Here is a 13837-nt window from a genome sequence, read left to right as displayed (position 1 = left end):
GTTGTTTGTCGTTGGTGTTGTTGCTTTGGTCCGGATTAGGCTTTAGAAATACAAGAAAATTGATAAAATTGTCAAATTATTTATCAAATAATTAAAACATGGCCCTTTTTTATGCTCGTCTCGAGCCCCAAAATTTTAAGCGATTCTCAAAAGCAGCTCTGCCAATGGGCTTGCATTGTCGTTTATGGCCATACTTGGTGGATTCTTCATTTTTCGTCATGTTTTCTCTTTTTTTGTTCCACCAAAGGATGATTACTCCTGCAATTTCGCAAAGAAAACATCTTTAGAGTCAAATTATGTGAAAATGCTATGAAAATGGTGAAGCATGGAGAATATCATGTGATAAAAACATGTATAATTTGAAGCATGTCAAGTAGTCTTCAAGAAAAACTCGTGACTTCAAGCGAAACTCACCTAACACGTTTTATAGTAACAATAAGTATACAAAAGACAAAAGTAATAATATAACTTGAAAATATTGGAGAGAATTGCAATAAGAAGTGAGAACGTATATTGCATGGATGGTCATTTCTCTTTTACATACATGTTCGTATAACTGTAGTTGAAAAATATTTCATCCAACTCTAGGATAAATCATAAATTTTTTTTATCTTGTATTATTTGAGTTTTTGTACATAGAGATGAAGATTTATTAAGAGAGCTGTGACATAAAATTTTAAATAAATAGTATAATAAAAGTTTCTTTAATATATCTTGATTGGTTTCTTAAGGACTTTAGGTAAATAAATAAATAAATAAGAGTATTATTATAAGATTAACCAAAATACTCTCATGTGTCTCGGGTTTTTATGTTTACAGCTTGTTTGGGATTCCTTATTCAAGACCTAAATGACTTTTTGCAAAAGGACTTATCAAATATAACTTTTTAAAAAGGAGTTTTCAAGAAATGTTTTTGGATTAACTTATAAGCAATAAGTCAATAGGTGATAAATTGGTGTTAAATTGATGGTGGTAGGGATGTAGATGAGAGCCGTAGATGTTAATTTGGTGTTAAATTAAATTGATGATGGTAGATTGGTAGGGATGTAGTTGAGAGATGCATGTGTTAAATTGATGGTGGCGAGGTGTAGTTGAGAGCTTGGTGGTGGTAGGGATGATTGAGAGCTGCAAGGGTGCCTTCTCACCAAACCCAAACCCAAAAGTTCATAAAATTGGAATTTCTTAACTTAAAAAAAGCTTCCTTTTTACACTTGCTGAGAAGTTAAAACCCAAAATAACTTATGAGTTACCAAACATATTTTAAACTATTAACTTCTTTCAAAAGTTAATAAAGTCAAAAGAAGGGTTCAATTAGGAATAACAAACACCACCTAAAACATAAGTTAGTGGCAGTACATATGAGTGTTATAAGTGTGTTACAAAACAAATCATATACCCTAAATTTGCCACTTCTCAAAGTTAGGCCTCAATTTGTTACTTTGTCAAACCACAAGCACGATTTTCTAAAAAATAAATTTTCAAAATAAAACCTCTTCATTTCTTTCGTTATGTTTGTCCATTCGCTATGTAATTCCTTATTGGATTATAATTTTGATTATTATCTAGCCAATTGATATTCAGGTCAGGATTCAGATCAAATCATGACTTTGATGCAAGCAATGGGTGTAACACCCCAACCCGGAGTGGGTTGACGTGTCACTATTACAGATATCATAAACCAAACATAATCCGTTTAAAAGAAAGAAATAGAATCCAAACCAACAAGTTAAGATAAAATGAAAGAAATCCTAAGTCTCATTTATTAAAAATTGAATTAAAAGAAAATAAATAAAGTCTTTATTCTTGAACTTCATTTTTACTCTCATCACTGATTTCCCTGATTTCCCGAATTACCTGTCAACAAATAAGACAAGTACAAACAAGAAAATACGGATGAGCCAAAAATTGCCCAGTAACGGAAAGAACAATAGTATAGGTAAGGACAGACGTAAGAAAATAAATATACGGACTTCAATTTAAACTCGAAACCAACCTTTTTACCGAAACATATACTTAATAAAATTCGGAAGTATGATCCGACACTTGGACAGAACATAATCAAACACATACGAAACATATCAGAACTATAACAGAAACACCCAGAGCCAGAAACATATAACATATAACTTGTAACATATAACGTGTGACGTATAACGTGTAACATATAACTGAACTAGGATCGATCCATACGCCTCTAAACGGCCAAAGTACTAGTTAGAGACGCCGTGAACTTTTAAAACACAATGTCACGAAAAGTGTGTGCTCGGGTAACAGAGTACTAAACCTGGAAGGCAATATAAATACTACCTAACATATAACATATTAACATAAATTCATATTATTGTTCATAAGAACATGCAATAATGAACTAGTAACCAAAACGGATAGTTAAACAAAACCATATAAAAGTTGAAAACGTATAAAATGTCCAAAGACCAAACAGATCGTATCGATAGAGACAACTTGGTGGTACTAAAATTTGAAATACCGAAAGTCCGCACTACAAAGTAACGGATTAGAATTTATACTATAAGTAATGGAAACAGAAACCGTAACGAAGTAACGGAATATAATTTATACTACGAGTGACAGAAACCAGAAACCGTACTACGAAGTAACAAGAAACAGAATCCGTACCTTAATCCAACAAGCAAAGCGAAACTGAACGAGTCGTCTTTAATAAATACTAGATCCTTCATTTTAATTATAGTTTGAAATAAATTATAGAACTTAATGTCATTGTTTTAATAACTTTTTCCGGCGACATAGGTATTATATAAATCATCTTACTTAACTAGCCGATATTACCATTATTCGAACCATCTTAAAGATGTATTATTATTATTATTATATATGTTTATTCATAGCACTAGTAACTTTTTATATAAATACATATAAAGGATGAATGGGTGTGCAGGCTAGTAAAACGCCCAGAATCACAAATAAGTCAATATAATAATTTTAAATCATCCAATGAAGAGTGCTTATAATGTATAAACATATATTTGTATTCTTATCACCATACTTAACAGTAAGGTTTAACTGACATGATTAAAGTGATATTAATAAGTAGAAAACATATCACGTAGGGTGGCAAAATAATATTGTGAGTTTATAATATTCAGCAAAAATCTAAGTCCACTTTAACAACTTACTCGCCGGAAACGCGTCTGGATTTTAAGAATCGTATTCTACCGATTATACAAGAACACGAACAAATAGCAGGGAGCGGAGCCATTACCTCAATCGTTAACAGAACGATTTCGGGAGCGAGGCAGTGACGTTTCTACACACTTGTGTGACGGAACTGGTTCAGGAACCGAGAGCAGATGAAATCCTCAAACACTTCGTATAACAATATGATGCAGCGGCTAATTAACGTACGTATGATGACGGTTCACTGATGGAATCGGAACGGAAGATCAAACGAAAACCAAGAGATTATATAGAGGCGATATGGGGTATCTTCATAATATCGTATGAAAGGTTGTAGGCCCTATAATAGATCTATCAACGTAGTTGATAAGGGATGGTAATCTCATCCTTTCCGGCAATTTTGTTGGCAACAGATATGGGTTAAATTTTGAAATTTTGTTTCTATTAAAATAATCTAATACATTCACATTCAACTTTTCATGTCATACATATATTCCTATATTATTAGATATCTTTTCATTATTTTTCTTTTATTCAAATACTACGTTATCATCTAAGTGATTAATTTGTTCATTTTATTAACTATTATTATTATTATTTTAGAGTATTACAATTCTTCCCCTCTAAATAAAATTTCGTCCTCGAAATTAGTGGTTTCGGTAGTCCACGGAGCGTATAACATAACAATCACGGAACAAACTTCACAGATTCAGACATATTCAAAACACATCGCGAGAAAGCGTAACAACTGAAAAGATGACTCATAACAATTGATAAACCGGATGGAAACTAGTAACCCGTTTGGTGGCTAAAACACGTAACTGTAAATACTTAGTCTTATAACTGAAATAGATATCGCAAGGTAGTACGATGTAAAGAATTATGGATCTGTACCTAGGGCATTAGCTGCATCTTTGGCTGTAAGTGTAAAAAAGCGCCCCCATGCGGCAGGCTTAGCAGGGTTCTTCCTCGTATCAGTACGAGATTCTTGTTGAGGGCAATCCCTAATCATGTGTCCAGCACGTCCGCATTTGAAACATAGACCTTCGGTGTAACGGCATACTCCTCTATGAAGTTTTCCGCATGTGGTGCACGGAGGAGTAGGATGATCCTGCTGAGGGTGTTGTTGATTTAGTGGTTGAGCTTCAGTCAAGGGTGATTGGATCTGATTTTGAGCAGGTTTTGAGCTTTGGTTTCGGTTCTTCCATGGTCGCGGATTGTGGTTGGTGTTTCGGTCTCGGGGTGGTGAGGACTGATCATGATCAGTATCCCTAGACCGCTTATGGCTATCGTCAGACAACCTTTGACGGTGTTTCTTATCGTTATCCAAGTTCTTGACCGCATCAACTATCTCATTAACGTCATTAAAACGGAGATTCAGGATGAACTTTCTATCACGGTCACATATGGCCCACTTGAAATGATTGGTTTGCTGCTCTTGAGTACCTACAGTCGGGCCCAGAAAACTAACCAGACGACAGAAACGGTTCTTAAACTCTACGATCGGCTCATCATCTTCTTGAACAATAGAAGAATACTCCCTCAGATATTCACTACGGTCGGCATCGGTAAAATACTGCTGATAAAACAGGGTGCGGAAATCATTCCAAGCAAGTGTGGCAGCATAATTGTCTCCTCCACGCGCAGCCTTTAGTGTTTTCCACCATCTATGAGCATCATCTTCGAGCTTGTAAGTAGCTAGCCGAACCTTAAACACATCTTCGACACCTAGCACTTCGAACAGTTTCTCGATATGCGCGATCCAGTTTTCAGCTTCTACCGGTGAACTAGCGGTACTAAAGGATTTCGGCTTTTGCTTTTGAAAACGCTCAAGCCAGACATGAATACCAACAAGAGGATTGTTGCCTCCGGCATTGTTGCCACCGCCGTTGTTGCCACCGCCGTTGTTTCCACCGCCGTTGTTGCCACTAGCGTTTCCACCGCCGTTGTTGCTACCAGCGTTTCCACCGGCATTGTTGCCACCAGCGTTGTTCTGCTGCAACTGTTGTATCAGATTAGGGACTAACGCAGCAATAGCCGCATTGACGGCGTTAGTGACAAGGGTCGCAAGAGGAGGGTCGTTCGCATCATCATTCTCGCCATTGCGGTTAACACGTCTTCTAGGAGGCATCTAAAAGTAAGATAACGTATGAGTTGAACGATAAGGATTTACGGAATACGCAGAAGACGAAAAGGAAATCCTAACCCGACGTCTACCCATTAGCTCACATTTTTAATTGTTAATGTTTAAGTTTTCCTACAGGAAAGAGCCTAGGCTCTGATACCATAACTGTAACACCCCAACCCGGAGTGGGTTGACGTGTCACTATTACAGATATCATAAACCAAACATAATCCGTTTAAAAGAAAGGAATATAATCCAAACCAACAAGTTAAGATAAACTGAAAGAAATCCTAAGTCTCATTTATTAAAAATTGAATTAAAAGAAAAGAAATAAAGTCTTTATTCTTGAACTTCATTTTTACTCTCATCACTGATTTCCTGATTTCCCGAATTACCTGTCAACAAATAAGACAAGTACAAACAAGAAAATACGGATGAGCCAAAAATTGCCCAGTAACGGAAAGAACAATAGTATAGGTAAGGACAGACGTAAGAAAATAAATATACGGACTTCAATTTAAACTCGAAACCAACCTTTTTACCGAAACATATACTTAATAAATTTCGGAAGTATGATCCGACACTTGGACAGAACATAATCAAACACATACGGAAACATATCAGAACTATAACAGAAACACCAGAGCCAGAAACATATAACATATAACTTGTAACATATAACGTGTGACGTATAACGTGTAACATATAACTGAACTAGGATCGATCCATACGCCTCTAAACGGCCAAAGTACTAGTTAGAGACGCCGTGAACTTTTAAAACACACTGTCACGAAAAGTGTGTGCTCGGGTAACAGAGTACTAAACCTGGAAGGCAATATAAATACTACCTAACATATAACATATCAACATAAATTCATATTATTGTTCATAAGAACATGCAATAATGAACTAGTAACCAAAACGGATAGTTAAACAAAACCATATAAAAGTTGAAAACGTATAAAATGTCCAAAGACCAAACAGATCGTATCGATAGAGACAACTTGGTGGTACTAAAATTTGAAATACCGAAAGTCCGCACTACAAAGTAACGGATTAGAATTTATACTATAAGTAATGGAAACAGAAACCGTAACGAAGTAACGGAATATAATTTATACTACGAGTGACAGAAACCAGAAACCGTACTACGAAGTAACAAGAAACAGAATCCGTACCTTAATCCAACAAGCAAAGCGAAACTGAACGAGTCGTCTTTAATAAATACTAGATCCTTCATTTTAATTATAGTTTGAAATAAATTATAGAACTTAATGTCATTGTTTTAATAACTTTTTCCGGCGACATAGGTATTATATAAATCATCTTACTTAACTAGCCGATATTACCATTATTCGAACCATCTTAAAGATGTATTATTATTATTATATATGTTTATTCATAGCACTAGTAACTTTTTATATAAATACATATAAAGGATGAATGGGTGTGCAGGCTAGTAAAACGCCCAGAATCACAAATAAGTCAATATAATAATTTTAAATCATCCAATGAAGAGTGCTTATAATGTATAAACATATATTTGTATTCTTATCACCATACTTAACAGTAAGGTTTAACTGACATGATTAAAGTGATATTAATAAGTAGAAAACATATCACGTAGGGTGGCAAAATAATATTGTGAGTTTATAATATTCAGCAAAAATCTAAGTCCACTTTAACAACTTACTCGCCGGAAACGCGTCTGGATTTTAAGAATCGTATTCTACCGATTATACAAGAACACGAACAAATAGCAGGGAGCGGAGCCATTACCTCAATCGTTAACAGAACGATTTCGGGAGCGAGGCAGTGACGTTTCTACACACTTGTGTGACGGAACTGGTTCAGGAACCGAGAGCAGATGAAATCCTCAAACACTTCGTATAACAATATGAGCAGCGGCTAATTAACGTACGTATGATGACGGTTCACTGACGGAATCGGAACGGAAGATCAAACGAAAACCAAGAGATTATATAGAGGCGATATGGGGTATCTTCATAATAACGTATGAAAGGTTGTAGGCCCTATAATAGATCTATCAACGTAGTTGATAAGGGATGGTAATCTCATCCTTTCCGGCAATTTTGTTGGCAACAGATATGGGTTAAATTTTGAAATTTTGTTTCTATTAAAATAATATAATACCTTCACATTCAACTTTTCATGTCATACGTATATTCCTATATTATTAGATATCTTTTCATTATTTTTCTTTTATTCAAATACTACGTTATCATCTCAGTGATTAATTTGTTCATTTTATTAACTACTATTATTATTATTATTATTATTATTATTATTATTATTATTATTATTTTAGAGTATTACAATGGGACTACCGAAAATTTAAGACAAGTCACTCGGAAATAACAAAAACAAATCCTCCTAAATACCTTGTTGATTAAGAAGTCGATCTCCCTTCATCTTTAGACCATGCACTAGCCGAGAACGATCAAGAGCTCTCAACGATACACCCACTTTCTCATATTGTCACTTTTATTTTTATTTTTTCATACTCACATAAATCAGTTTTAGCTGCCGCCAGGTTAAACAATGAGTCCAAATATTTTACCCAAGTCATAAAAGATGGCATGTGGATTGAGACAATGAAGAAAGAAATAAAGCCGCTTAAAGAAAATGGCATGTGGGATTGTTGGTCATTGAATATATACTTAATGGAAAACGAACAATCGCCTCAAAATGGATATCTTGGAGGACTGCGGCATGAAAGGTTGTTGGCCTAACAAATTTCCCATGAATTAGTCTCAAGCTTGAGAACAATGAAAGTGGGTAACAAGTGAATGCTTAGTCAGTACCGCAGAATGATGGGAGCGCTACTTTGTAGCTTGTCCACAAGAAGTTCATTTGGAAGCGGCAAATCGTGTTTTGCGTAACCTAAAAACGATACGGGGTCAATGAATATTGCTCCCAAAGAAAGGTGTTACAAATTTGATTAGCTATTGTGATTCGGATCAGTTTGGTTGTCCGTTCACTAGAAATCTCAAACGGGATACGTATTAGTTTTTTGGGGTGCTCCAGTTTTTAGGTTATTCAAGATACAGTCCATGGTGTCTAGATTACCGGTTGAAATTGTATATCGTGCCATGGTATCCACTGTTAGTGAAACTATATGAATGGAATGGTTGTTTTAAGGAACTAGACTTGGAACAACATTAATGTTATTACAATCAAATACCAAGACATATTGTCTAGGGAATTTAAATGTCTCGGCCGAGCAGAAACAAAAGGCCTATATGTGCTCACAAGTAACGAAATAAAAAGCTCCATGGGCCCAATACCTCAAATGAGTTATGGGTAAAAAAAGATTGAGCCCAATATATAATATGATGATTAAGATTTATACCTATTTTATAAAAATTTTTTGTAAAAATATATAAAAGATATTTATATGTATCTATAATATATATAAACGAAAACATAAAAATCCTACGTGTCGGATGTGGTCGCCCCCCCTTTTTTTGGAGTCACCAGATTTGCTTGATTTTTAAATGGAGGCTTCTCATGCATTTGACCCGAATTCACGGGTATGGGTCTCATTAAACCCAGATATTTCTTAAACGGGTTATAACATCTCATTAAATTAAAAACTAATCTCACCAAATATTTGATATAAAAATCCTATAAAATAGGGTTATACTAAAATTAATATTTGATTTATTTTAAAATAGATATATATTATTTATAATTAAACAACCAATTTTATAGTAAAAAATAAACGGGTCTTGAGTCTCATCAAACCCATATAGCTTTTAAACCGGGTTATAACATCTCATTTATTTGTGAATCAATTTATCATCAAACCATAAGTATATTATTAATTTTCATATAATAAAAAAAATAATAATTCAAAAATAAATAAATATTAGAAACAAATATTATAAAACAACCCCCGTAATACGGGGGATAAAAACTAGTGTATATATGGTTTGGATCAGAGACAAATAAAATTAATGTGTTAATTGTGAGAATCAAGTATGGTAATTATATATACAAGTAGGGTAATTAAGTAATTACATCATATAGTAATTACATAATTACTCTACTTTTATATATAATTAATTTTCTTAATTCTCATAATTAACACGTTAATTTCATTTGTACGTTAACTTTTCCCTATATATATATATATATATATATATATAATTTGTGCCTTAACCGGTCGCCTGAGTTGCCCAACCCACTAGTCGGCCCTGATATTGCCAACAATCATGTCTTTCATGAGTGCACAAAACACACATAAATGAATTATTATTTTGTCATGAAATCAATGATATGAACATTTATAGTAAAGGCACCGATTCCTGAGTTGTTTACCAATGACAACTTAATGTTTTGCTTGACAAGTTGGTCGTTTGTAATCTTCGCGTAACTTGTAAGAAAGTAAAGAAGTTGTCATCATCATCGTACTCAGTATATCCCACCAATAGCAAATCTATGGTAGGGTCTGAGGAGGGTAAGATGTAGACAGCCTTACCTCTACCCTTTAGGAATAGAGAGGCTGTTTCCGGTGAGACCCCCCCCCCCCCCGGCTCGATAGTAGTATTGCATCAAGCCTTGGACGTAAGGCACATAACACTCAACCATCGAGACACCGCCGATTGGTGCATGTACCCTTGTCTTTCGGCTATCAACGCCACCACATGATGCCTGATTAACCTTCCGCCACTTTTAACGTTATTTTCACGAGATTAGTAAAATAACGTCAAAATTAGTGCAATTTCACTTTTGCCCACCCGAGGGTTCACACATATATGCATTATATGCGCGCATCGCAAGCAGGGCGTTAAAAGTAAAGAAGTGGGTTTAATATATTAGGAAAAACATAGTTAAACATGATAACTTTATTTGAGAGAAAATAAAATTGCTATATGAACAATAATGACTTTATAAGTAATAACCGTCTAGACATATAATTTAATACGAAGTAGACATGCTTTTAGATTCTTTACTAAAATTGAACAAACCACCATCACATCCACCACCAATCATGTCTTTCATGAGTGCACAAAACACACATAAATGAATTATTATTTTGTCATGAAATCAATGATATGAACATTTATAGTAAAGGCACCGATTCCTGAGTTGTTTACCAATGACAACTTAATGTTTTGCTTGACAAGTTGGTCGTTTGTAATCTTCGCGTAACTTATAAGAAAGTAAAGAAGTCGTCATCATCATCGTACTCAGTATATCCCACCAATAGCAAATCTATGGTAGGGTCTGAGGAGGGTAAGATGTAGACAGCCTTACCTCTACCCTTTAAGAATAGAGAGGCTGCTTCCGGTGAGACCCCCCCCCCCCCCGGCTCGATAGTAGTATTGCATCAAGCCTTGGACGTAAGGCACATAACACTCAACCATCGAGACACCGCCGATTGGTGCATGTACCCTTGTCTTTCGGCTATCAACGCCACCACATGATGCCTGATTAACCTTCCGCCACTTTTAACGTTATTTTCACGAGATTAGTAAAATAACGTCAAAATTAGTGCAATTTCACTTTTGCCCACCCGAGGGTTCACACATATATGCATTATATGCGCGCATCGCAAGCAGGGCGTTAAAAGTAAAGAAGTGGGTTTAATATATTAGGAAAAACATAGTTAAACATAATAACTTTATTTGAGAGAAAATAAAATTGCTATATGAACAATAATGACTTTATAAGTAATAACCGTCGAGACATATAATTTAATACGAAGTAGACATGCTTTTAGATTCTTTACTAAAATTGAACAAACCACCATCACATCCACCACCAATTCTATTATAGGAAACCGATCCAACATAAAAGATACTACAAAATAACCAAGGTTTAAATAAAAAGTTAAAAACCACAGCACACCAATAATTCATAACAAAAAGACCTTCCAAACTAAAACCTCCTAGAATCATCAATACCAAACAAACACGAACTCGGTTACATTTCATTACATCAACGATTTCAACGATCGTTCCTTGATCGGTTTCCTCCCTCTCTTTTTCACGGCTTTCTCCTTATGTTTCTCGTCTTCTTCCACATCAGCAAAAAAATCCACTCCGGGCCCTTCCTGACACGACCACACCGTTCTCATAGCGGTCGTGTCAGGCTCACCCCATTTCTCACCCTTCACCATATCCATATCCATATCCATATCCATATCCACATCATCAACACCACCAACACCAATAGTGGTACTACATGCATTAAAACTTGTACATCTGTTTCCACCTCTTTTCTTGCCCCACGATGGACCAAACCCCGAATAATAATAATAAAACTCATTTTGCTTTGATGTAACAGCCACGGCCCGTTTCTTATTACCACGGGATTTAGGGACAAAAGATTGGGCCTTTTTGCTGGTTGACCAAACGACGTCGTTTTGCTTATCAACACCACAATTATCCTCCTCACTCATAAACCCTAATTTCTCCTCTTCCTCCTTTTGATACGATTTGTAATTCATAATATTATCATCATCATCAACATTTCCACTTCCATTCCCATTCTTATCCGCGATATCGTTATCGCAGTCAAATGAGTTTTTGTTTGAAGCAACACTGTTGATAATTAATAATAATAAATTACTAAAATCGATCGAACAATATCATCAAATTGTACTCAAAATCGATCGAAAACTGTGTTCATCAACACTAATAAAGTAATAATCAATCAACCGATACACGGTTACACGCAACTATGCATAGAATTAAAGAACCACAATAGAACATGTAGGTATTAACAAACCCTAGATAATAATTATGGATACAAAATAATGTCGGTATAAAATGCTTTGATTCGAGATAATAATAATAATAATAATAATATAAGAGGCTACCTCTGAATCGGTCTGCTAGAATCATCAGCTGAGCTCCGATTTGCAGCAACATTGACGTCGTAGTGAGTGACATAATCATCAAACTGAAAACACAATAACCGGAAAAGATATCAAGATATAATAAGCTAAATGTTGAAGCAGAATTAAAATTAACGTGACAGATATTTTATCATTTTAGGGTTTTTCAACCTAAATAATAAAGGGTTAATAAAAATAAACCCTAGCAAGTGCAGCATTTAAAGCAATTGCAAAGTTAAAAGAAGCAGATCTAGTAATTGTTGGATTTGGAACGGAGAAGAATTGAATTGAAGGGGTAAGTAAGTACCAGATGGATTGAGGTGGAAGATGAATGTGTGGATGGGAAAGTGATGATGTCCCATGGAGACTGGTTGAGAGGACAGAGTGAGGATTGTTGATTATTATTATTATTATTATTATTATTGGAGGTGTGGAGAAGAAATGCAGAGGTTTTAGCGTGCTTTCTTATTCTCATGGTTTGGAGATTGAAGGAAGTGAGACTGTGTGTGTGAAGATCGGAGGTGTGTGTGGGTGTGGGACACTGGCTTGATGTGAAGGGGTTTTATATACACGAGTTTTATGTTTTTTTTTTTTGAATTATTTATTATTTAAATATTTGTAAGGTTATGGAGTTGTAAATGATTTAGTAAACGGTTCATGAGTTGTTTGATGAGAAGTTCTTTATGTTTGTTTATTTAGGGGGTGTTTGTTTTTTCTTCAAACATCTTCAAGGGAGCTAATGTCTGCATGCGCGCAGACATTACCCTTGAAGACTGTTTGTTTTTTTTCTTAAAACAGATCTTAAGTTATCTTCTTTCATCTTAAAAGAAAAGCAAAGAAATCTTGCTTAAAACATCTTCGCAAAAAAATCATACTCTTATCCCTTTGAAGCCACCCTCTCATCCACTCCTCCCACCACCGTCCGCCACCACCACCCACCGTACGCCACCACCACCATCCCCCACTGCCACCGTCCACCACCATCCACCGCCACTACCCACCGTCCGCCGCCACTACCAGCATCCACCACCACTGCCCATCGTCCGCCACCACCACCACCACCACCATCCATCACAGCCACCACCAATCACCACCGTCCACCACCCACCACAACCGTTCATCACCACCACCACCCACTGTCGGACGCCATCACCGTCAACTACCACCGTCCACCACCCACCAAAACCGTCCATTACCACCACCCACTGTCCACCACCACCATCCATCGCCACTACCCCCCGTCCGCCGCCACAATTTTATTATTATATTTTCTATGTAACTTGAATAAATGACTTCTATCTTGTGAGATAAGTTTGACAGGTATGCAGACAGTATCAGCTTATAAAAACAAACAGTCTTATATTTTCAGCTTGCAGATCTTCAGACCACATCTTCAGTTGCAGACATGAAAACAGATGAAATCAGCTTGCAGACAGTTTATGTCTGCAAAAACAAACAGCACCTTAATAAATAATTGGATGTGAGCAAAAAGTTTGTGTTCATTTAATTGAACAACGTGTTTTGTTCGTTCGTTTATTTATTTTCATATTTGGATAAAGCTTTGGATTACTCATATACTTATTTTTTATATCTGTTTATTTAAGTGTGTTCATTAATATTTGTTTGTGTTTGTTTATTTTATGTTCATTTATGTCTGTGAACGATTCGTTAATATATTAAATGAATGA

General features: G+C 35.5%; 1 protein-coding gene across 1 annotated transcript; it reads right to left on the bottom strand.

Moving 5' to 3' along the window:
• Positions 1 to 11243: 11243 nt before the first annotated feature.
• Positions 11244 to 12624, bottom strand: LOC143564382 (uncharacterized). The gene is made up of 3 exons (XM_077051678.1): positions 12457 to 12624; positions 12132 to 12214; positions 11244 to 11853 (listed from the first exon to the last, which is right to left on the bottom strand). The coding sequence occupies exons 1-3, from the start codon at positions 12622 to 12624 to the stop codon at positions 11244 to 11246; spliced, it is 861 nt and encodes a 286-aa protein (XP_076907793.1).
• Positions 12625 to 13837: the final 1213 nt, after the last annotated feature.

Source organism: Bidens hawaiensis, unplaced genomic scaffold (genome assembly GCF_021521415.1).
Source record: "Bidens hawaiensis isolate Kalapana, Puna unplaced genomic scaffold, B.hawaiensis_p1.1 tig00021996_1, whole genome shotgun sequence".
Classification (NCBI taxonomy): Eukaryota; Viridiplantae; Streptophyta; class Magnoliopsida; order Asterales; family Asteraceae; genus Bidens; species Bidens hawaiensis.
Note: the sequence above shows the minus strand (reverse complement) of the source record. Positions and strands in the feature narration are given on the sequence as shown.